Genomic DNA, 26,205 nt, shown 5'->3' on the forward strand with positions numbered 1-26,205 from the left:
GGCACCAGACTGGCCAAGAAGACCCTGGTACGCGGACATGAGAAGACTATTGGCAGGGGAGCCCCTTCCCATGCCTCCTCTCCGGGACCTTCTACGTCAAGGTCCCATCCTCCACGAGGATCCAGCTCAATTCTCTCTTACGGTCTGGCCATTGAGAGGGCTAGACTGAAGAATAGAGGTTACTCTGAGCCCGTGATAGATACACTCCGAGCACGCAAGTTTTCCACTTCCCTCACCTACGTAAGGATCTGGAGAATATTTGAAGCATGGTGCGACACTCATGGCACCAATCCACATGCGACCACGATCCCTATTGTTCTGGATTTCCTGCAAGATGGGCTTCAGAAGGGTCTCTCCCTCAGCTCCATCAAAGTTCAGGTGGCTGCACTGTCTTGCTATGGTCCCAGGAGGGATGGCAAGACCATTGCCATGCATCCAGATGTGTCTCGCTTCCTGAAAGGAGTCAAGCACATTCGTCCGCCACTGAAGTGGCCAGTGCCTTTGTGGAACCTTAACCTTGTTTTGTTTTTCCTCGCGGGATCTACCTTCAGACTCCTTCGGGGCCTGTCTCTCCGTTCTCTAACCTTGAAGATGGTGTTCTTGCTGGCTGTATGTTCAGCACGACGCATCTCAGAGCTACAAGCACTGTCCTGCCGGGATCCATTTCTCAGGATCACTCCTGAGGCTATCCATCTTCGGACATTTCCCTCCTTTCTACCTAAAGTGGTCTCTCAGTTTCACCTTAACCAAACTATATCCTTGTTTACTACGGCGGGTTTGAAGAAATCTGAAGAAGGGTGTTTATTACGCCATCTCGACATTGGCAGATTGCTGCCCAGATATCTGGAAGTGACACAAGAAGTACGAAAGACGGACCATCTGTTCGTCCTGCACAGCGGGAAGAAGCAAGGTGAAGCGGCCTCGCGGCCCACCATCACCCGCTGGATTAAAGAAGTTATCAGAGTAGCTTACGTGGAGGCCGGGAAGTCTCCGCCTCTATAAGTCAGGGCTCATTCTACCAGAGCACAAGCGGCATCCTGGGCAGAATCCAGGATGCTGTCGCCTGCAGAAATATGTAAAGCGGCGACATGGTCCTCCCTCCATACCTTCTCCAGATTCTACCTTCTGGATGTCCAGGCCAGGGAGGACTCCGCATTTGCGAGGGCGGTACTTACATGGTCCTCAGGCAGCCTCCCGCCCAGGCTGGGAGTAAAGCTTTTGTACATCCCATTTGTTCTGAGTCCATCTGCTACACGCCAGGAAATGTTGAGATTACTTACCTGATAATCTCCTTTTCCTTAGTGTAGACAGATGGACTCAGCATCCCGCCCAGCTGCCTGTGTACATGGGTTTCACCGATTCAAGGTAAGCCATGTCATTTGTTTACATAAGAGCGTACACTCTACATGGTGTCAACACCTTCTGGTTGTGACTGCTGGCGGTCTCCAGCTAATATCAATCGGTCAGGGGAATCCTGTTTCACTATTTCACTAAGCGTCAGTACACACATCCATAACAGCTTTTGCAAGGAAGATTACTGAGTTGCTACGCTTCCTGTGGGGGTATATATACCCGTGCTGACGACAGATCCGTCTCCAACTGCTAGCACGAGCATACTATACCCATTCGTTCTGAGTCCATCTGTCTACACTAAGGAAAAGGAGATTATCAGGTAAGTAATCTCAACATTTCCTTAGTGTAGACAGATGGACCAGCATCCCTCCCACAGCTGCCCTGGAATCCGGGAACCCCGGGTGACCATCCCCGAGAACAAGACAAGCACGGGTAAGCCAGGTATTACCCCTAGTTCAAGACACCCATAGTTGCTGGGTGTCGGCGTTATTCGGTTGAGTGCACTGGCGTTCTCCAATCTGGAAATCAGTTGAACCAGTCCTAGTTAATCAAGTTAACCAAGTTGATCATGATATTCATGATTAACTTGGTTAATCATGATATTATCCAACATGATATGTTCCAATAGTTACCTATGTTAAGAACTCTACACCAGTTGTACTATCTTTCTATGCTGCTTTCCCGCGTTCCTCTTCTCCCACCTGTTTTATTCCCTTGTTAATTGTATTTTCTATTCATTTTGTTATATTGTAAACCGATGTGATGTTCACACTAACACCGGTATAAAAAAAGTTTTAAATAACTTGATTATTAATTTAAAATTTATTTATTAAAGCACACATATATCCACAGTTGCTTTTCGAAGAGAATACTGAAGAGCTAAGCTTCCTGCATGGGTATATGTAGGCTGACGTCAGCTTTGAAATCTGACTCTGTCTCCCATCTGCTATCAGGAGTACACTATACCCATTGGTCCTGAGTCCATCTATCTACACTAAGGAAAATGAAATTATTAGGTAAGTAATTTCTCCATTTTAATTGTTGGAAGAATTTCCCTGTCTCTTGTAACAGAAGGAAAATAGAGGGAGAGCCAAGAGAAAAGCCCCAGGGATAAAGTACACTGTAGTAGGTGTAAAAATTTGGAAAGCAGTTTAGACATCAGTATCTATCTAAATTACAGCTTCTCATCTCGTCAGTTCCAATTCATGCCACTTCCAGTTTTTTAGACTCCAAAAAGATAAGTGCTTCAAGAGCTAGAGCCTCTTAGCACATTAAGATAGTAACTTTTAAACAGATGCCTGGGCACATGTGTACAAGTTTGACCCACATGTAGAGACCCGTCCATTTTATAACATACACATGTATGTGCAGCATGCTATAAAATAGGCTGGACGTGTGTACATATGCACACATTTTTAAATACAAGTACGCACAAATCCTGCATCTCCCGTGGCCAGCTTTCGACACACCTAAGCCCAGACCATGCCCATGGTCTGCTCCTTTTTGTAAATGTTTTACTTGTGCGCACAGTTTGAGATACACGCGTCTTCTGGCGGCTTTTAAAATCCGCTTGGCGCACGCTGGCTCGACTTGTGCGTGTATCTTCTGGTTTTGGCATGCGCATGGCTTTTAAAATTCACCTAAAATAATTTTTTCTTATGCTTCTGCATAGGAACAGAAATATCTGTAAACATGCAAACTTTTTGGCCATAAAACACAGCTTTCCTAGCGTGTAGCCAGATGGACTCAGGACCAATGGGTTATATGCTCCCCTGCTAGCAGATGGAGTCAGGTTTCAAAGCTGACGTAACCTTAGATACACCCCTGCAGTTACCTCAGCCCTCCAGAATCTCTGACTCCTAGCAGATGTGGATGTGCTTTCCCTATCAGGATTGCTTTACCCTTTAGAAGAAGAAATTCTACTTTTAAATTGGAGAAAGACTGAACCCCGCTCTCCTTTGCTGACACCTAAAGGTCCCTTCCCCAGTTGAGAATTCCTGAGGTGTTTTCAGAGATCCCTCAGAGGTGTGCTTTGGTCCGGTAGCCGGTTCCTGGCTTGGACTTTGCTGAAGCAGCTGAAAGGCAGCAGGTGCAGGAAGCCTAGCGCGGCGGTGACGGCCTAAGCCTTCTCCCCCTGCAACCAGAGACCGTCTCTGTACTCAGCTGGTAAGCGCTGAGCCCAGGTAAGTGGGGGGAATCCCAAAAGAGGATTTCCCCAGCAGACACGTTGGAGGGTTTTGGTAAGACTTCCTCCGGTCTCCTTGCTCAGTGTGTCGTATCGACGTAGTTCCCAATCCGTTGGTGTAAAGGGAAGTGGGCCTCCCAGCAGGTTGAGTGGCTCTGCAGTGGGCTAGGCCCTACTTCAGGCTTAGTTGGCACACCGCGTGTTGGCCACGTCGGCGGCATCTTGTGGTTTTGTGCGCCTTGTATTGCCCTCCATACAGCATTGGTACACACGGTGCATGCCGGCTCTGTGCATACAAGTGTGTGCACAACTACATAGGTTTTATGTATTTATTTATTTATTTAAACACTTTTCTATACCGTCGTTAAGTTAAATAACCATCACAACGGTTTACAGAAGGGCACGATAAAGAGAAATATGGGTGGTATAGATTACAAATTAATCATGTGCCATCATAGGTGCTGAATTCTCGAGTGCCCAGGCTGTGCATGTGCCTTGCCGTGGCCTGCTTAGGTGCCCGAAATCTATGCGAACTAAAGTATTTGTGTGAGCCAGCTGAATTCGCAGCTGCCATCTCTAATGGCTCTAGCAGCAAAGAAACATAAGCGCTAGGTATGTACCCAACTGCCTTCTGTTGGGTGGAATTTTTTCAAGGCCTTCAAGCCTTCATACAGGTGCAGTCTGCTTCACTTGCCCTTGTCCAGATGGAACCACAGTTGGTAAGGCCTCCCTCTCCCAGCCCTATCTGCTGACCTTGAGACATGTCTCTCCTCACCAAGGATATTCTGGCAGGGACCCAGACAGCAAGGACGAAGAAGAGGTTCCAGATTCCTTGGAAGATCGAGAAATCCCTCTGGGTTTAGAGCCATATTGGACCATGTTATTTTTTTCCATAGAGACAAATTGTTGGCCCTGGTTTTCCAGACTCTGAAGATGCTGGGAATTCCTGAGGCAGACTCTGACAGAACCTGAGAAGAATCCCATTCTGGAGTGTCTACGGAAAGCCGCTATTTTCCAGCATTGGAAGCCATCCAGGAGTTGACTGACCTGAAATGAGATACCCCTCAAGAGTTTTAAAGGTGGTTTAGCATTAGAAGCTCTGTACCCACTGGATCTGGTGGCAAGAGAACGCCTGCTCTTCGCTAAAGTGGATGCACTGGTCTACGCTGTTTCGAAGTGAACTAGGAGGAGCGGCCTTAAAAGATGCACATGATAGACGGATGGAGTCCATTCTTAAGCAAGCCTTTGACGCAACAGCAATGACCATAAAGATTGCTTCCTGCTGTACCTTGGTGGCTCGCTTGTGCCTGCTCCTTTCTAGAGAGGTGGATGATTCAGGGGCGTATTCCAGGGAAGCTATGGAGCCTGTCACTGCCTTTTTAACTGACGCAGGATCTGACCTAGTCCGCACCTCGGCCAGAGGAGTGGCCTCAGTGATAGCGGCCAGAAAACAGCTATGGCTGCAAAATTGGTCAGCAGCTGCAACCTTTAAAGCAAACCTCACAAAGATGCCCTTTAAAGGATCACTCCTCTTCGGATGTGAATTGGAAAAGCTAGCCAGTAAGTGGGGTGAATTTCCAGTGCCCCAGCTACCAGAAGATAGAGCAAGCAGTTACAGCGCACCTCACCTATGAGGGGTCGACCCAGGGGCGCCCAACGCTTTTGGCCCTACAGAAACTCAACATTTCAGAGGTCTCAATCCTTTCGGAGCTGACAGCCCAAGAGAGGGGCAGGTTCAGATTTGGCCCAAACTCCCTAGTGAAGTTTTGCTGACCCATCCTCTGAATGAGGAGATAGGGGGTTGACTATCCCTCTTCTACCAGCGGTGTATCAAGATCACATCAGACAAATGGGTACTGGATGTGAAACGTGAAGGGATACGCACTGGAATTTCGCAGCACTCCTCGGGACATGTCCTTGATGTCTCCTTGCCACTTCCAGCATGAGAAGCAGGCAGTGGAGACTACCTTAATAAGGCTCTCAAACTGAGGGCTATAATTCCAGTATCTGTGACCCAGGAAAATTCGGGGCGTTATTCCCTTTATTTCATCATGGACAATTTTCTCACTGGAAGGGAGTGGGCAGTGGAGTACCTCAGGGATCTGTATTGGGACCCGTACTTTTCAATGTACTTATAAATGATCTGGAAAGAAATACGATGAGTGAAGAAATCAAATTTGCAGATGATACAAAATTATTCAGAGTAGTTAAATCACAAGTAGATTGTGATAAATTGCAGGAAGATCTTGTGAGACTGGAAAACTGGGCACCCAAATGGCAGATGAAATTTAATGTCGATAAGTGCAAGGTGATGCATATGGGAAAAATAACCCATGCTATAGTTACACAATGTTAGGTCAATATTAGGAGCTATCACCCAAGAAAGAGATCTAGGAGTCATAGTGGATAACGCACTGAAATTGTTGGTTCAGTGTGCTGCGGCAGTCAAAAAAGCAAACAGAATGTTGGGAATTATTAGAAAGGGAATGATGAATAAATTGGAAAATGTCATAATGCCTCTGTATCACTCCATGGTGAGACCGCACCTTGCATACAGTGTACAATTCTGGTCGCCACATCTCAAAAAAGATATAATTGCAATGGAGAAGGTACAGAGAAGGGTGACCAAAATGATAAGGGGAATGGAACAGCTCCCCTATGAGGAAAGACTAAAGAGGTTAGGACTTTTCAGCTTGGAGAAGAGACAGCTGAGGGGGGATATGATAGAGGTGTTTAAAATCATGAGAGGTCTAGAACGGGTAAATGTGAATCGGTTATTTACTCTTTCAGATAATAGAAGAACTAGGGGGGACTCCATGAAGATACCATATGGCACATTTAAAACTAATCAGGGAAAGTTCTTTTTCACGCAACGCACAATTAAACTCTGGAATGTGTTGCCAGGGATGTAGTTAGTGCAGTTAGTGTAGCTGGGTTTAAAAAAGGATTTGAGGAGAAGTTCATTACCTGCTATTAATTAAGTTGACTTAGAAAATAGCCATTGCTATTACTAGCAACAGTAACACGGGATAGACTTAGTTTTTGGGAACTTGCCAGTTCTTATGGCCTGGATTGGCCACTGTTGGAGACAGGATGCTGGGCTTGATGGACCTTTGGTCAACCAACACCGATGGGTAATTCATTTCCGCATGGAAATTCTGTACTCTGTGATAATGGCTGAACAACCGAGAGAGTTTTTAACCTTCCTGGACCTCTCCGAGGTCTATCTTCATATTCCAATCCGGCAAGAACATCAGCGTTTCCTACTGGGCCATTATTATCAGTTCCAGGTGCTGCCCTTCGGTCTGATTACTGCCCCCAGAACATTTTCCAACATTATGGTGGTCATAGCGGAGGCACTGAGGAAAGAGGGAATGGTACAAGGATGACTGGTTGATCCAGGTGAAATCATGGGAAGAGAGTTTCCAGGTGACCAGTAGGGTGATGCCCCTGCTTCGGGAGCTTGGTTGGGTCATAAATATGGACAAAAGCAACTTCAAGCCCTCCCAGACCTTGGAATACCTGGGAGTCTGGTTCGACACCAAGCAGGGCAAGTCTTCCTTGTGGCAAAGAAAGTCAATATCCCAAGTATGTTGGTTGACAAACATGATAGCTCCTCATCTTGGGGAGTATCTTCAGGACCTCTGTTTGATGGCGTCAACCCTGGAGGTAGTACTGTGTGCAAGGGCACACATGTGGCCACTTCAACGGTCTCTGCTGTCATGTTGGAACCCGCTGTCTCAAGACTATTCAATTCGCCTCCACCTACCTATGGAAGTATGTTCCTGGCTCCCAGTGATGGCTGCAGGAAGCTCACCCTGGGTAAGGGTGTAAACCTGTCCTGCTGAACTGGCTAATCCTCACGACAGACGCGAGCCTCCAGGGTTGGGGAGCTCACTGTCAGGAATTGACAGCCCAGGGGCGTTGGACCAAGGAAGATGACCTCTGGAACATAAACCGCCTGGAAACCCGGGTAGTCAGATTGGCATGTCTACTGTTTACAACCCAACACACTTAGGGGATCCTAAGGTTATTAACATAAATCTTCAATATCACCTTAAATTAATGTTCAATATCACCTTAAATTAATAAATTTTAATATACTTTATTGTTCCATATCAAACCACATAGATATTATTATATCATTTTTGTATCATTTTTAATATCACAAATAGACAACAATTTAATACATGATTTCAAACAGCACCATATTCAACAGTACATATACATTAGTACATATTACCCCTCAACATAGACATATATCATCACACTGTATATTACAATGACTTTAATAATGAATTTTAATGATGATTTTAATATACACCTAGTCCGGACATGTACTGAAACTAATCACCCATAGCCACTACCCTAACCCCCTAATAACACATACTCACATTCACTCATCATTCATTCACTTAAAAACAACATACCCCATTAAAATATCCCTATACCCTTTAAGTAATTTTATTCAGTATCATCTAATGATATACTTCAATTATTATTTCAATTACTAAACAGTACTCTCCATATATTCCATAGGGATTTATCTAATTAGAATCAGTTTATTCAATCCAACAGTGTTTCCAAATGATCACCCATTTCAATATTGCTTCTCAGTTTTTCACAAACGAAGTTTCTTACACCGATCACCCGAATCTTCATCAACAAGTATTTTAACACCAATCACCCGACAAGGCACCTCGTTTCACCCCTAATCGGGCTTCTTCAGGGGATCACTTCTTAATTCTAATCATACATCATTCTTGATGAGCGAGTATTTCCTATTAATGATAGTTACCACATATCCGGACCACAACGCCCACGCTTATAAGGTACATCCAAACACTTCCTTTTTACTCCTCTTAACCGATTAGTGAAGAGCCGGCTGACCGGACACACTTCAGGGAGCTCAGTCTTTCTGAATAAAAATATAGATGTTATGCCACCATATACTGGCCTCTCACTTTCTTTACCAAACGGACTCACCGCCGTTACTAGCCGCCATTCCACTCACTTCCTCTCCGTTCTGAGAATATAAATTTAAGGTGATATTGAACATCAGTTTAAGGTGATATTGAAGATTTATGTTAATAACCTTAGGATCCCCTAAGTGTGTTGGGTTGTATATGTATTGAGGGGATTGAATAGTTCTCCTTGAGTGATTGTGCCAGATTAGGATGTCTACCGTTTAGCCACATACTCAAGGGTCAGGTGGTCTGCGTGATGTCGGACAATGCAACAATGGTAGCCTATATCAACCACCAGGGGGGGAACCAAGAGCCAGCAAGTGTCGATGGAAATAGATCTCCTTATGGAATGGGCGGAATTACATCTACAGATGATCTCTGCCTCCCACATTGAGGGAAAAGACAACGTCAGAGCAGGCGTTCTAAGCAGGGAGAGTCTGGATCCAGGAGGGTGGCCATTGAAGAGAATGCTGAAGGGCTGAGGTTACTGCAGGGGTGTATCTAGGGTGATGTCAGTTTTGAAACCTCACTCCGTCTCCATCTGCTAGCAAGGGAGCATATAACCCATTGGTCCTGAGTCCATCTCTTTACACTAAGGAAAACAAAATTAAGTAAGTAATTTATTTATTGTCTGTCACAAAAAAACCCCCAATTTCATAAAAGAGACCCGATCTTGGGGGAAAACCAAAAGTATCCAAGAGTGTTCGTCTCTCCAATATAACTTTCAAGTCAAGATTATCAACTGAGACATGACCAGCTTCAGAAGGGGGGCTCCTTGTAACTAGTAAATAGGAAGTAAGATTTGGAAATAGGTGTTTCTTAGCATCCAGTCAGATGAATCCAGCACAAGTGGGTTATACACCTCTACCAGCACATAGAGACGGAGCAAAGTGACGTCGCTGTACATATGCCTCTGGAGTGACATTAGCCTGCCAGTATTCTCCATCTCCAGCAAATGGTGGACATGCATCTCCCTACTGGGGATTGCGTCGATTAAAAAAAAAAAAAGAGAGAAAAAAGGAAAATTCACCCCGCGCTCCTGTGGTGATATCTAAAGTTCCCTCTCCCAATTGAGAATTCCTGAGGTGATCTCTGTGATCCCTCAGATGAGTGCCTTGGTCTGGTAGCTTGTTTTTCAGCAGGCATGGGCTTAGTTGTTAACCAGCTGAACGGTAGCGGGTGTGGGAAACCAAGCAGTGATGGCAAATGCTCTCTCCCCGCAGCCAGAGAATGGTCTCTGTACTCAGCTAGGTAAGGCTGAGCTCAGGTAAGTTTAAAAAAAAAAAAAAAAAAGAAAAAACAAAGGAGACTTGTTTGGTGTAGGGCTTCCTCCTTCCCCCTGGTCTCCTTGCTCGGCATGCCGTTCCGATGTTTGTCCTGCTCTATGGAAGGTCGAAGGATGTGGGCAGCCTGGCAGGTTGAGCAGCCTCTGTAGGCTAGGCCCAGCTCTACGTGCTGCGTGTTGGGCCTCAATGGCGTTTTGCGCACTTTCTTTAGGCTGCCCTCTACAGGATTGTCTGTTCGGTGTGTGCGTCGAAGTTGTGCGTCCAGTTTTTGGATGCTTAGGCAGGTTTAATAGTCTGTGCATCCAAGCTAAGTAGCGCCTTAAGTGGCTATCTGCTTACTTGTGCGCACAAGTTGAGCGTTGCTGTGCATTTAATTTTTTACGCCACCTGGAATTGAGATGCCTAGGTGTTGGTTGCCTAGAATTTTTGGACACCTTAAAATATAAATTTAAAAAAAAAAAAAAAAAAAAAGAATTTTTGGACACCTAAAAAAAAAAAGCTAGACGCGTGCTTCCAGCCACCAATCAGTACATTGCCAATCTAATGGCGCCTATATCTAAGAAACCTAAGTGCTTTTCTCTTTGCACTGCCTGTCATATTCAGGCATCTCAACCAGGATTGCCCACTGACTTGTGCCTGTGATGTTTGGATACTCAGGGAGAATTATCTTCCTCTGATTTCACTAATCCTGGTTCTTCCCAGCCAGATGTAGGTCTGGGTAAAGACTTTTCAGGTGGGGTGTCTGATTTTGGAACTCGCCTAACTGGTTCTTCAGCAGGGGAAGGCGGCTTAGTGTGTACGCCTCAGGAACCTCCTGGTCTGGATATTTCTATATTTTCATGGGTAGAATTTTTCCAGGGATTGCAATCCTTTCTTCAGGAGCAGTCCTCAGCCTTTTCCAATGCTTCCAGGCCAAATCTTGCCTGGACCTTACTGGTGAGCGACAGCAGGACTACCTGATAGAGATCCAGATGGCATGGATGATGATGCCAATCCTGACTCTCTTGAGGATTGTGAAATTCCTCCTGGATTAGAACCGTATGGGACTAGGCTACGCTTCTTCCATACAGATGAACTTCCGGCCTTGATTTCCCAGACCTTGAAAATACTGGGAGTATCTAGGACAGATTCCATGTCTGAGCCAAAGAAAAGTCCCATTTTGGTTTCTCTGCATAAAGCCTCTTATTTTTTCCCTGTGATGGAGGCCATTCAAGAACTGATTGATCTTGAATGGAGTGCCCCAGAGGCTAATTTCAAGGGTTTGTTTTTGGAAGGCCTATACCCTCTGGATCTGGTGGTGAGAGTGCAGTCTCCAAGTGGACTTCTACCCCCATGGAGGGAGGAGCAACCTTGAAGGATGTACATGATAGGAGGATTGAAATGGTCCTTAAGCAGGCATTTGAAGCAGTGGCAATGACTTCGCAATTAATTAATTAATTAATTATTTTTAACTTTTATATACCGATGTTCCTGTATGGGATACATATCGCACCGGTTTACATGAAACTGAACTGTCGCCGAAGGGCGGATACAGTGAAACGTGGTACAATGAACATGAGGAACATTAGAAATACACTATAATAATATAATAATAAAATAAGATAATAATACTAATAATAAAAAAATAGAAAACCTAGGGCTATGCCTGATGAAACTTCCAAATAATCTTTAGGAGACAGCCATAGTGACGGGAAAGGAGGCGTAACTGAAGGGTAACAGGGGAGAACTAACTACGTATGCAGGCAAGTTAAGAGGGAAGAAGTCCACAAAGTGCAATTAGCTTCTTATTGTTCCCTGGTGGCTCGCTCTTGTTTACTTCTCTCTCAAGAGGTTGATGACTCTTTGCAGATATAGGCTGAGATTTGGTCCGCACCTCAGTCAGAAGGGTGGTTTCAGTAATAGCAGCCAGGTGTCAGTTAATGCTGAGAAATTGGTCGGCTCATGCGACCTCCAAGGCTAACCTCACAAAATGGCCCTTTAAGGGCTCGCTGCTGTTTGTGAGCGAGTTGGAGAAACTGGCCAGGAAGTGGGGCGAATCACAGGTTCTTGATTACTGGAGCATAAGAGGCAGATGCCACGCTCCTTTAGCATGAGAGGTCGTGCTTGAGGATCCAAGTGGTTTTGACCCTATAGAGGAGAGACTTTCAGAAGACTTGACCTTTTGGTAGGTTTAAGTTCTTTCATCCCAGACAGCCCAGAAGAAGTGTGAGGTCAGGTAGTGGATCTTCCTGAGCCTCCCAATGAAAGTTTGCTGACCCTCCCCCGGGAGCAGGAGTTAGGGGGATGCCTCTGTCTTTTCTATCAGAGGTGGGTTGAGATCACATCAGATCAATGGGTCCTGGAGGTGCTACAAGGAGGATATGCGCTGGAGTTGTGCAGTATTCCTTGGGACTTATTCATGGGCTTTCCCTGCCACTCCCCGCAGAAGTAGCAGGCAGTAGAGGATACACTGGCAAGGGTCCTCAGTCTGAGGGCTGTGAGTCTGGTGCCCAAATCTCAAGAAAATATGGGACGATATTTCCTTTATTTCATTATGCCCAAGAAAGAGGGATTCTTTCGTCCTATCCTGCATCTCAAGGGTGTCAACTGTCATTTATGGGTGACACATTTTCGTGTGGAGACCTTGTACTCTGTGATAATGGCCATACAATCGTGGGAATTTCTGACCTCTTTGGACCTGTGCAAAGCATATCTTCACATTCCCATTCGACTAGAGCATCGATGCTTTCTGTGGTTCACAATTCTGGGACGCCATTATCAGTTTTGGATGCTCCCTTTTGGTCTGGCCACCTCTCCCAGGACCTTTTCCAATGTAATGGTGGTAGTTGTGACAGAATTGAGAGAGGATGGGGTCCTAGTACACCCATGTTTGGATGACTGGCTGATTCAAGCCAAGTCGCTGGAGGAGAGCCGCCTGGTGACCCGCAAGGTGATCTTCTTGCTGCAGGAGCTCGGCTGGGTAGTGAAACCTGGTCAAGAGCATTCTTCAGTCTGTTCAGTCATTGGAATACCTTGGGGTTCGGTTCAACACAAAGCAGGGCAAGGTTTTCCTGCTGGCAGCTTGTATTCATAAGTTGATGGCACAGCTCCATATTCTGCGCCTGCCCATATGGTCCTACCTGCAGGTACTTGGTTTAATGGTGGCAATCCTGGAAGTGGTACCATGGGTGAGAGAGCATATGTGTCATCCTCGGTGCTCCCTGTTGTCTTGGAACCCGCAGTCTCTGGACTATACGATTCGTCTCCATCTGCTGATGGAGGCCTCCTCCCGACTGCAGTGGTGGCTACAGCCGGATCATCTAAGGAAGGGCATTTCCCTAGCACCACCAGACTGGCTAGTACTGGAAGGTGGATTGCCTGATTGTTCTTCACGGTGGTACTAGGCAGGGAGAGCTGGCCTCGCGGGCTACCATAGCTCACTGGATTAATGAGGTGTCACGGCTGCAATCATTGATGCTGGGAAGCTGTTAGGTCAGGGCTCATTCCAATAGAGCTCAATCAGTGTCATGGACGAAAGTGAAATCAGATCTGGCTGCTATCCAAATAGTAATCTTGAGTCCTGACATGCGCCTTGTTTCAAAGATTCTGATTCTGATTTGGATAGAAGCGACTAAAAGTTAATTTGCTTTTCAATTTTTATGTGCATTTAAAAATATAAAGTATTGAACATTGAGGACCGATGATTATTTGTAAAGCAATGAAGGTCTTTTGAGCGGGAGTGCTTAATATGATGGTCCATTTTTAATTCTGGTTATGGTTACTATTAATACCATTGATTTGTTTGCTCTCCATGGGAGTTTATGCTGATAATTGACTCTCTATTTTGATATATAGAAATTCCTAGCAGTATTAAAAGGGAGAGTAAAAATTATTGAAGAAAGGGGTGGACAGAAATAAGACTGTGGACTATTAAAATATAACTGATTTAACAGGGAACGCAAAGGCACATAAAATGCTGGGATGCTCTTGGGAGTATCATACTTGGCTTCTAAGTTTCATCCATGTAAAGACAATAAACCAGTGGAAATGTTTCTCTTACTGAAACTGTCACAAGCTGCAAAGGTGTACAGTAGCAGTAATTCTTAAGGACAGACTATCAGTACAGGAGTTATTCATTGACAGATTTCTTGGCTGTATTATACGTATTATAAATCTGTCCTTTGATTGCTAGATAATCTCAGTATCATGTGTACTTGGGGCCATCATAAGAGGTGGGCAAGCCAGGTGGCTGCCCAAGGTGCCACAACACCACAAGTAGACTGGTGGCAGAAGTAAGCATCTGCGCAGCTGCTTCACTGTAAAGGGGACAGTCTGGTCGCAGTGCTACATCATTAATAGAGTACCCTAACCCTCAGACTGGCTGCAACATCAGAGGGAGAGGCCCCCTTACTCCCCCCACCCTTTGAATGCACTTGCTGCTGCTTTGCCTGGCAATTGTCCTATGTGTACTTGACCAGCCCTAAAGAATGCCACCCAAAACCTGCTAGTGATAGCACAAGCTTTATGCTCATGAGATGCCAAGACTACAGTGCAGCTCTTTACCTAGCACAAGCCTGCTTTCTATCCTCAACTTCCTTTGCCCCATAGTACTGTAGAAAGAGTACATTGCTCCCAGGGTAGGTTCACTTTTATCATTTTGCTCTTTTTATTTTAATATTGTTTTGCTCTTGTTCAGTCTTCTCTCCCTCCCTCCTTTCCTCAGCTTCCTCTTTCGTCACCTTAAGAGGTAGTTTTACCAATAAGTAGAATAGGAATGTGCCTGTAGACAATCATCATGCTGTGAGTATTTAGTGCAAAGTATTTTCTGTAAGTTGAATGTCTAATTTTTATTACCTTATTTGTTGACACAGGATTTAGAATTGTAATCCAGTCTACTGTTGTGAATAGTTTGGATTACTGTAATTTGTTTTTTAGGGCTGCCTACCACTAATATGTGAGCCTGCAAATTGCTCAGAATGCAGCAGCATGCATAGCTTTTGGTGCATCTAGAACAGAATGCATAATTCCAATTTTTATATCATTGCATTGGTTGTAATTTTTATGGCAAATTACATTTAAAATACTGTTAATATTCAAAATATTGCGTTCTGTGGTACTTGTTCTAGTTAGAATGCTGTTGAAAATCTGTCCCAGCCGTGCATTATGATCACAGGGAAAAACGTTTATTGGCAGTGCCTTTGGTCAAACAGCTTTGATTGTATGAGACGCGTGAGTGTATGTTTGCTGTGCTTGGTCCAGAGCTCTGGAATGGTTTGCCTGACTAAATTAGATCAGAATGCTGCATAACGTTTTAGAAAAAAGGAAAAAAGCAACTTGTTTAAGCTGGCTTTTAACACGACTTATCCTGGTTAACTAGTTATCTCCCCCCATGTTGAAATGCCAAGATAACTATCAAGCATTCAGAATTTGTTTTTTAATATAATCTGTAACCCTCCACCAGAATCCCTCTGCAGTTTTGTATTTTGTTTTTTTAGAATTTTATTTTTCTATTTTCATGTCATGCATTGTTTTATGTACTCTCTGTTTCCTTGATGTGGACAGTATGGAATTGTTTTATGTTGGCATTTGTTGGTTTTGTAAGTTTTAATTTTAAGGTAGTTCTGTTTATTTGATTTATTTGCTGGTGCTGTGTATTTATTATGTTTGTTTTCTGTGCATATCACCTAGGAATTAGTTCATAGATATTTAATAAATAAAATCAGCTGCGGTGCAGTGCTGCTAACAGCTGTTGCTTTCTAAACTGTAAAGGCCCTGTTGAATTGCAGTATAATCTAGTAACTTGTTTGATTCTGACCATACTTGTCAGAAGGAGTGCTAGTGCAAGTTTAAAAAGCATCCTAGGCGGTTGGGGGGTGGTGGAGGGTGCAGCTGAGGGCATAAATCCACCACTATCTTTTTTTTTTTTTTTTTTTTTTACTTTTTCCACTTCCTTTCTTATATGTCTGGCCGCCTTCGCTTTAACCTTCCACCCCCTTCCCTTCCTTTAACTGCTGCCTGTTTTCTTTTCCTCCTTGTGCAGAAGATGGCACTTATTCATTGTGGTCTGACATCATAAAGTTGTACCACACCATAACAGTGGCAGCTCCCTATTTCCACCGCAGCCCCCACATCATGAGGCTGTCCAGACCACTGCAATAGTGGTGGTTAACTTGTCTTAGCAGCAGCTTTATCCTGTTTGCAAAGCTATCAAGGTTGCTCACATTAAACATGCTTGCAAGCAGAATTCTCGAGGTCTGTCTTTATACTGTGCTAGGTGCAATTATGAATGTAGCTGTCGTTTTGTTACTAAATGCCTCAAAGAATAACAGTTTTCACCTTTTATGGGCTGCTTTTTCCCTAGAAGCAAGGTTGGTATTGCTTTTACTGCACTGTACATGGAATACATTGTTCTGAGGGTCATTATGTATAACTTTGAATAAAGTTCTCTGTCACTGACCCTTTCATTTCTTTGACCTTTCCTTTCCAGTTCTTCAATCAGGTTCTGATGCTTGGGAAAACCTCAATCAGTGATTTGTCTGAACATGTGTTTGACCTGATTCTGGAGCTATACAATATTGATAGTCATCTGCTACTTTCTGTTCTGCCACAACTTGAATTCAAACTTAAGGTAAATTATTTCATATATCTTTGACACAGGATACTGATTGTCCTTCATAGCTGTGTGAATAATTCTTTGATTTATAATCTACTGCTGTAATAAAGTATGAAAAAAAAATCAGGATGGGTTAAAGATAAAATGTTTGGAGAAATGTACCACAATGTTGATTTTAGCACAGTTTCCTAACCAGTGAGCTTTCAGACCTGATCAGGTGTGACTCAGAAAAGTCACCACTGTCTGATTCTCATATCCAGAACAGCGCCTAGACTTTTCTCTTGGCATCTCACGGTGATAAGAGTCGTCAGCAGTTGCTCTTAAACATGTAAGAACATATGAAAATAATTGTAATGATGCATGCCGCCTCTTCCTAGCTACAGCATGAACCCTGGAGAGGGATAACTGAACCCCACTTTGTACGGCACACAGCATCTTCTCATCTTCCCTCTTGAGCTTTCTTCGGTTCTTCTAGCCTCTGTCTTATCCCCAGGCTGAGTGAGACACGGAGAGTGTCAGTGAACACTGATTTTGACTCATTCTGAGTGTTGTGTGCAGCAGCAGCAGTGGAGGAGCTCTGGCATTCACAAGTGCCAGCTACGGTAACTCGGCTGACTGCCTACATCATACCAATTTCTCCCTTCTCTTGCACTTGTATATAGAGGGAACTGGCTCACTGTGATGAGTTCATGTGTACCTCTGACCTTTGTTTAAAATTTGAAAGAGTCTGGTTGGGCTTTCATTTCTTCCCTAGCTCTTTTGACCATATGAGTCCTCTTTATGTCTGCACTCCCTGCCCCATAGAGATTGGCATGCCACACAGCATTTCCTAGTGTGTAGCCAGATGGACTCAGGACCAGTGGGTTGTGGGTTATGTGCTCCTCTGCTAGCAGATGGGAGATGGAGTCAGATTTCAAAACTGACTCACCCTAGATATATCCCTGCAGTGACCTCAGCTCCCCAGTATCTATCTCCCTAGCAGATGAGGACACTATCCTCTCGCTAGCAGGATTACAAAAAAAACCCAAAACAAATATTTTTCAACTTTAAGAAGATTAGCCCCACTCTCCTGCGGTGATACCCAATGGTCCCTCCCCCAGTCGAGAATTCCTGAGGTGATTTCTGATCCTTCAGAAGTGCCTTGGTCCGGTAGCTGGTCTCCGGCATGAACTTAGCTGCTGAAGCGGTTGAAAGGCAGCAGGTGCAAAGCCGAGCACAGTGATGAAGGCCAAAGCCCTCTCCCCCGCATCTGGAGACCGTCTCTGCACTCAGCCTGTCAGCGCTGAGACCAGGTAAGTTCTTTAAAAAAAAAAAAAAAAATCTTAAAGCCAGAGAAGAAGAGGGACTCCGGAGAGTTTTCTCTGGTCTCCTCCTTTCTTGGTGTGCCGTACCAGCGAGGTAATAAGGGGAGGCTCCGAACAAGTTGAGCAGCCCTTGATGGGCTAGGCCCTGTTTTTGGCTCCGAGAATTAGCTACATGGCCATCACAGGTGGACTCTGACGCCATCTTCCCCCCTTCGTCCGTCGGTATCCACAGTGCAGGCCGGCCTCTTGGGCGCACATCGGGTGTGTTTACAAACGCATAGCCATGCACATAACTGTGCGCACAGCTGCACGCATATCCAGGCGCATTTCCTGTGCACACAGGATACCAAGCACACAGACTATGGCTCCAACGGCAAAGAAGCCCAGACAGCACTCCCTTTGTGCGGTCTGCCACGTCATAGCAGCACAGCCCGACCTGGACTCCTGCCTGTGCCAACATTGTGAGAAAGCCCAGGGAGGAATAGATTCTCAGAAGTTTTCCAAGTCTGGACCATCCCAACCAGAGGACAGGTCGGCAGTGACCTTATCCGGCAGCTCCCCGGAGCTAAGCAATTCAAAGTTGACCTCCTCACCGCTAGAGGGCTCTTTGGTAACCCCTACTCCGGCGGCCCAAGGGATAAGCATGGACCCAGGGGCCTTCTCTTGGTTGGAATTTTTCCAGGGACTACAAGCCTTTGTTCAGGCGCAGTCAGCCCTGGTCCCAACCCGGGTGGGACCCCAGCCAGGAGCACCTGATCCTCTCGGCCTGGTCTGGGAGCCTCGAGACATGCCTTGCCTTACCAAGAGTTTACCTGACATTGACCCACACACCACAGATGACGATGAGGGCTCTGTGGAAGAAGGGGAAATCCCTCCAGGCCTGAAACCATACAGAACGTTAAGAACATAAGAAATTGCCATGCTGGGTCTGTTTCCAACAGAGGCTAAACCAGGCCACAAGAACCTGGCAATTACCCAAATACCAAGAAGATCCTATGCTACTGATGCAATTAATAGCAGTGGCTATTCCCTAAGTAAACTTGATTAATAGCAGTTAATGGACTTCTCCTCCAAGAACTTATTCAAACCTTTTTTGAACCCATCTACACTAACTGCACTAACCACATCCTCTGGCAACAAATTCCAGAGCTTAATTGTGCGTTGAGTGAAAAAGAATTTTCTCCGATTAGCTTAAATGTGCTACTTGCTAACTTCATGGAATGCCCCCTAGTCCTTCTATTATCCGAAAGTGTAAATAACCGATTCACATCTACTCATTCAAGACCTCTCATGATCTTAAAAACCTCTATCATATCCCCCCCTCAGTCGTCTAATGCTTCGCTTCTTCCACAGGGATGAATTGTTAGCCCTTGTCTCTCAGTCTCTGAAGACTCTGGGGATCCCAGGCACGGACACTATGACTGAACCAAGGAAGAACCCCATCCTGGTGTCCCTTCATAAGGCCTCTTGCTATTTCCTGATGCTGGAAGCCATCCAGGAACTGATCGACCTGGAATGGGATGCCCTGGAAGTGAGCTTTAAAGGAGGGCGGGCTTTGGAATCCTTGTGCCATCTGGAACCCGCGACCAAGGAGCGCCTGCATTTCCCGAAATCGGACGCCATGGTCTGTGCCGTCTCGAAGCAGATGACCACTCCCGTTGAGGGAGGGGCAGCATTGAAGGATGCTCAAGATAGGCGATTAGAATCCATTTTTAAGCAAGCCTTCGACGTGACAGCAATGACATGCTAGATCGCCTCTTGCACACTGATTGCTCACTCCTGCTTGCTCCTCTCGAGAGAAGCAGATAATTCTGCAGCGGTTGCCGGAGAAGCGATTGAACCTGCTGCAGCCTTCCTGGCGGATGCAAGCTCAGACCTGGTTCATACCTCAGCCAGAGGAGTAGCCTCGGTAGTAGCGGCAAGAAGGCAGTTATGGTTGTGGAACTGGTCTGCAGACGCGACCTCTAAGGCGAACCTCACAAGAATGCCCTTTAAGGGATCCCCCTATTCGGAAGCGAATTAGAGAAGTTAGCGAGCAAGTGGGACGCCCCTCCCCCAGGAGACCTAGGGGCAGAGGCTCCCAACGTTTCCGACCCTATAGAAATTCATTGTTCCAGGCACCTCTACCATCTGGGAGGTCTCAGTCCTTTTGGAACTGACAACCCAAGAGAGGAGCAGGTCCGGGGGCAGGATCGACTCAAGCTTCCCAATGAGGATGGGCTGACCCATCAACAGGAAGAGGAAATAGGGGGTCAACTCTCCCTCTTCTACCAACGATGGGTCGAGATCTCTTCAGACAAATGGGTATTAAACATCATACGAGAAGGCTTCTCTCTGGAATTTCGCAGCATATCTCGGGGCAAATTTATGATATCACCCTGCCACCTCAAGAGATTGGCAGTGGAATCCACACTGAAAAGACTACTCAGTCTGAAGGCTATAACTCCGGTGCCTACACCCCAGCAAAATACAGGGCGCTATTCCATCTATTTTATTGTATCCAAGAAAGAGGGGTCATTCCGACCCATCCTTGACCTCAAGAACGTCAACAGTCATCTACGGATCCTACACTTCCGCATGGAAACTATCCGCTCAGTAATAATCAGGGTGATCCAGTACCGAGCGGTAGGAAGAGCTGCGTTAGTGCCTACGGCACCCGCGGTTACCGCCCGCACAGTGCAGCTCACCTACCGCTCGATCCTGAAGCCTAATTATATGTAAATGTAAGCCGCGTCCGAAAAGCCTTAGTCCCGCGCAACCCAGGATACTGGATAGAGCGCCTATACAGGATCCTGGGTGCGCTGGCCTAAGGCTTCACGCCACGCTGGTATCTGTCATTTCAAATGTCATTTGAAATGACAGATACCAGGAAGTCTGGTCCGATCGGATGCAAAAATAAGTTGCTTCGCCGCTGTCATCTCTCTCCTCTCCTCCCGAAGCAGGCCTTGCTCCGGGAGGTGGAGAGAGAGATGACAGTGGCGAAGCAACTTACTTTTCCATCTGATCTGACCCGACAGCGCTTCTCCCCCCCTCCCGGAGCAAGGCCTGCTTCGGGAGGAGGGGAGAGAGATGACAGCGGCGAAGCTTTCCCCCAGCCCGGACCCGACCCGGACCCCCAACCCGGACCCGACCTGACCGCTGTCAGTCTGTTCTCCCTCCTCCTGGAGCAAGGCTGCTTTCGCGCCCTGCTCCGGGAGGGGGGAGAAGAGGTGACAGCGGCGAAGCAAAAAAAAAAAGGGGAGCAAATTTTGTTTTTTTTCAAAAGCGACTTACTTTTGGGATCTGTCAAGATCCCAAAAGTAAGTCGCTTTTGGACGCCGGCAAAACTTATCTTTTTTGCAGCCATCAGCCATCAGCAGGAACACGATCTGGCTCCTGTAGCTCCTCCCAACAAGATGGCCGCCTGCACGGGGAAAGCGTACAATTGGCCGCTGAAGACGTGACTTCACGACGTTTGGCGTCACGGGATGTGACGCCACATCTTCAGCGGCCAATTGTACGCTTTCCCCGTGCAGGCGGCCATCTTGTTGGGAGGATCTACGGGAGCCAGATCGTGTTCCTGCTGATGACTGATGGCTGCAAAAAAAGATAAGTTTTGCCGGCGTCCAAAAGCGACTTACTTTTGGGATCTTGACAGATCCCAAAAGTAAGTCGCTTTTGAAAAAAAAAAAAATTGTCAATTTTGAAAAAAAAAAACCAAAATTGCTTTTGGTTTTTTTTAGCTTCGCTGCTCAGTTTCTATTTTCCCCCGTCCCAGAGCAAGGCTGCTTTTCGCGCCCTGCTCCGGGAGGGGGGAGAAGAGACACTGAGCGGCGAAACAACTTACTAGCTTTTGGGTTTTTTCGCTTCACCGCTCAGTTTCTATTTTCCCCCGTCCCGGAGCAAGGCTGCTTTTCGCGCCCTGCTCCGGGAGGGGGGAGAAGAACTGAAGCGGCGAAGCAACTTACTTGCACAGGGGAAAGCGGTCTCCGTGGCTGCCCCAGTCCTCTCCCCTCCTCCCGAAGCCAAAAAAAAGCGAAAAAAACATTGCAGCCCCCTCCGGACATCGGAGGGGGGCTGCAACGTTTTTTTCGCTTTTTTTTTTTGGCTTCGGGAGGAGGGGAGAGGACTGGGGCTGCCACGGAGACCGGCACCCATGATCGCGGCCGGGGCAGGTGAGCGGGGGCTGGGGGAAAGCTTGCCACCTACCCTTACCCATGCCTCTACCGCCTGGGTCAGGGTAGGCGGTAAGTTTGCAGGTTAAACGCGCGACAAAACGGCAGGGAAAGGTAGCGATAGTCGGGGCGCGGGTTACGGGATGCTAGGGGAATAGCTAATTGGCTCGTTTGCATGCAATATCGCGCTAATTCGCTCATTTGCATGCAATATACATGCCGCGGGCGGAAGGGGTTGCCCGGGGAATTTAGGACGCGGTAGGAGTAGGTTAAAGGGGATTCGGGATCGCAGGAAGGGCTAACGCGGCCGAAACGTGAGTTAAAAGCGGCTTAGGAGCAGGGTAAACGTGGCCGCACTTTACAGGATAGGCCTGATTGGCAGTACAACCAGGAGAGTTCCTAACCTCCCTGGATCTCTCCGAGGCCTACCTTCACATCCCAGTCCATCAAGACCACCAACATTTTTGTTTTGCGGTGCTGGGCCGCCATTACCAGTTCCGGGTGCTACCCTTTGGCCTGGCAACTGCCCCTAGAACATTCTCCAAAATTATGGTGGTTGTGGCAGCAACACTGAGGATGGAAGGGATCTTGGTACACCCTTATTTGGACGACTGGCTGATCCGGGCGAAGTCTTCGGAAGAGAGCCTGCAGGTGACCAGCAGAGTCAAGAACCTCCTGCAGGAACTGGTTGGGTCATGAATACAGTCAAGAGCAGTCTGCAGCTCTCTCAGTCCTTAGAGTACCTGGGGGCCCGTCTCGACACCAAACAGAACAAGATTTTCCTCCCCTCCCTGAGGAGGAGAAAACTGATGGAACAATAGTGGCCGATTGATGACCACTATGCGCCCCAAAGTATGGGACTACCTTCAGGTCCTCTGGCTCATGGCATCAACTCTGGAAGTAGTACTGTGGCAAGGGCTTCCTCCCTTCCTACTCCCTCCTTCCTCTTCTCCCCCGATCCCCCTCGTCTCTCGCACCTTCCAATCGTAAATATTGCAAAAGTCGCCTATAACCTCTGTACATATGTCATGTATATTTGACTTTATGCTATAGCCTCTGTACATATGTCATGTAGATTTGGGCTAGTTAGTTTTGATGTTATCCTACAGTTAATGGTGATTTTGATTTTATCCTATAGTTAGCTTCTCGCGTTTGTATTATCCAATGTTCGATGTTTATTGTAAAGCCAGTGGCTACATTACATTTTCTGTAAACCGATTAGATGTTCCAAATGATTACCGGTATATAAAAAACTCTAAATAAATAAGAACAAACCGCACTTTCCTTTTTCCTTTTTGGTATCGCTTCCTTTGGCATGAAAGTTTGACTTTAGGTTTTCTAGAAACTTTGAGCTTGCTTTTGCAGCATCCTATGTGTCAGTATGGGGCCCCTTTGGTCTCTTCTTTTCCATGGAGTCCACCAGTTATAGACCACCTCTCTCTTTTGGTGATAATTTTTTACTACCCAGGAGTACAGGAATTGTTCGCAAGGCCCCTGTGGTCTTCTCTCATTCCCTTAATCACCTTGAGGTATATTTTTTAGCAGTTTGTAAGTTATCTATTTCAGTGCTGGTACCAGAGTATTCAGGTGGCATCAGTCACAGTTTTTCTTGATATGAGGTCATTTGATTTTGCTGCGTTAATTTTTTTTTTTTTTGTCTGATGCCACAGAAAGAAAGCTAGCAGCTTTGAAAAGTGCTTCGTTCCTCATTTTTCAGTCAGACCAGTCCAGACGAATGTGTTATGCCCACTGACTGGTAAATGGAGACAAAGAAACAGGCTCACTGATGTTTACCCCTTCCATACTGACCTTAGCCTGCCAGTATTCTCTGTATCCAGTAGATGGTAGGCAAGCATCCCATTCTGTGGACTAAGGTCTGGCTAGATTGGGCAAACAGGAAAAGATTTGTCTCTTTGTTCCTGTGATAATTCATTCTCCCTCTCTCACTTGAGCGTAGCCTGGATTTTCAGCAGTCATAGACTGCTCCTAAAGTGAAAGTCTGAACTCCTTTTTCCAATTAAGCAGAGTCTGGGCCAGGGGTTTACCAAAGTCTCTTGATACTTGGATCCCCCACCTTCCTCCTTAAATTTCTAGCTTGCTGAATGGAGACAGAGGTCTTTCGTCATGGCAGTGAGATGGGAGGAATACCTTATTTCTATGGATATTATGGAGGCATATCTCCATATTTCGATCAGGGAGTGTAATCAAAATTCCTTTGTTTTGTGGTCCTAGGAGGACATTTTCAGTTTCAAGTCTTGGTTTTCGGGTTAACTACGACTCCGTAGACCACCTCGAAGGTGATGATAGTTGTCACAATGGTGTTCAGGAAAGAAGAAATCGTGATGTATCCATATTTGTACAATTGGCACATCCGGGAAAGTCTGAGCAAGAGAGTGTTGCAGCTACTGAGAGTGGTGGGCTTGCTGCAGGAGTTGGGTTGGGTCGTGACTTCCTCCTCGAGTAGCTTGAGACCCACCCAGGAGCTCTGTTTGACATGGATTGGTTGGGTTCACTTAACAGGATTAAAGGGTCCTGAGGTTGCAGCAGGAGGTTCATTCGCTGCTGTCAGTAAAGAATCCAACGATATGGACTTATCTTCAGCTCCATGGTAGGTCCCTTGGGCGAGGATGTATATGAGGTCTCTCCTGAGGGCACTGTTATCCAGATGGAATCCTTGGTCTTCAGATGATTGCATCTGGCACTAGAAGCTTCCTGCAATAAAGTAGAGTTGACCTGGTGAACAGATTCCAGAAATCTAGAAGCAAGTATTGATCTTGAACGGGCAGCCTGGATCATGTTGACAATGGATGCTAGTCTCTCCAGCTGGGGATCTCATTGTCTGGGGCATGTGGCTCAGGGGCGGTGGTTGGCGGAAGAGACAACATGGCCCATCAATCATTTGGAAACCAGGGCATTTTATTTGGCTCTCCTTAGGTTAGAGTCCCTTCTCAGAGGTCGGGCAGTCAGGGTGATGTTTGACAATGCCACTATGGTAGCCTATATGATTCATTAAGCGGGAACAAAGAGCTCTCAGTTTTAGCAGGAAATGGATTTGTTGATTCTCTGGGTGGAGAGGAATTTGAAGATAATTTCTGAATTGCACATAGTAGGGGTGGAGAACATTCAGGCGGACTCTCTCGGCCACAATACTGTTGATCCAGGAGAGTGATCCTTGACCTGGACAGCCTTTGAACACATAGCAGGTGAAATAAGCAATATAAGGGTGTACATAACTGGAAGGATACTCCTTGCTCCCCCTCCCCTTAACTCTGAGGGATACTGACCATGCTGTGGAAACTTACCACTTTATATGCGATCCAGAAAGGCTAAGAAAGGATACCTGTTTGTCTCAGAATCAGACTGCTTTATTTTCAGACATTTCAGGCTTAGCAGTTAGAATAAGATAAGGACATTAGAGGTATGTGTTTAACAAAGCACAGGTTTATACTGAGTAAAGCTCTGTATCATTAGTAAACATATCAGAGATTTTAGCTTGCTTTGTGTATATTAATAAATATAACTAGCTAACTAACTTCAAACCTTTAGGAGATTACCTTCTTTTTCACCCTGTTCAGCCTCTTTGGAGGCATTCTCTGCTGAAGGGAGCAGGCATTCTTGGCCTTAGTCGCTTGTTAGGCTAAGGCTGGTCTGAGCCCTGGAGAAGAAAAAGAAGGGTTCAAGACAAAAAGCCAGGTAACAGGACTTCTTACAGGCGTAGGACACCGAAGCTCATCTGTTCATCGCAGGGAGGGACAGTGGTGATGCTTCAGGCATCTTCTGCTGGTGTGTATGGAATTTTTCTACTTTTGCTGCTTTTATCAGGCAAAGCATGAATATGTAAGAAGGTCGTGCATAGTCAAGCATCAGGACAGATGGGGGTTGTTTCTTCATTTGAGAGCTGACCCCTCTCTCCTGGTGGAGGGAGATTGCTACTCCTGGTGTGTAACAACTCTGGAACAGGGTTTGGTCTTGGTCATGTCACCTCTTTACCAACGCTTGTCTGCCACGTCAGCGTTTTCCTGTCTGATAAACTGCCCTTGGATAGTTGTTTTCTGTCGCCGTGATCTGGAAAGGGGGGTACAAAGTGAGGTGATCAGATTTTCAGATGGTGCAAAATTATGCAAAGTAGATAAATCTCAAGCAGATGTGATGAATTGCAGGAGGATCTTGTGAGACTGGAAGATTGGGCTTCCAAATGGCAGATGAAATTTAACGTGGACAAGTGCAAAGTGATGCATATCAGGAAAAATAACCCTTGCTGTAGTTATCCAATGTTAGGTTCTGTCTTAGGAATTACCACCCAGGAAAGAGATCTAGGCATCATAGTGGCTAATACATTGAAATCATAGGCCCAGTGTGCTGTG

The 26,205-nt window shown here is 46.0% G+C and overlaps 1 protein-coding gene across 7 annotated transcripts in view; it reads left to right on the plus strand.

Moving 5' to 3' along the window:
- The window catches only part of PDS5B (PDS5 cohesin associated factor B), a 644,248-nt gene that overhangs the window by 242,174 nt on the left and 375,869 nt on the right, over positions 1 to 26,205 (plus strand). For all 7 annotated transcript variants that reach the window (XM_029602667.1, XM_029602671.1, XM_029602673.1 and 4 more), the window contains one exon: positions 16,258 to 16,398. In XM_029602667.1, the coding sequence (XP_029458527.1) occupies positions 16,258 to 16,398 (141 nt within the window). The remainder of the gene's footprint in view (positions 1 to 16,257; positions 16,399 to 26,205) is intronic.

The sequence above is a fragment of the Rhinatrema bivittatum genome, chromosome 5 (assembly GCF_901001135.1).
Source record: "Rhinatrema bivittatum chromosome 5, aRhiBiv1.1, whole genome shotgun sequence".
Taxonomy (NCBI): domain Eukaryota; kingdom Metazoa; phylum Chordata; class Amphibia; order Gymnophiona; family Rhinatrematidae; genus Rhinatrema; species Rhinatrema bivittatum.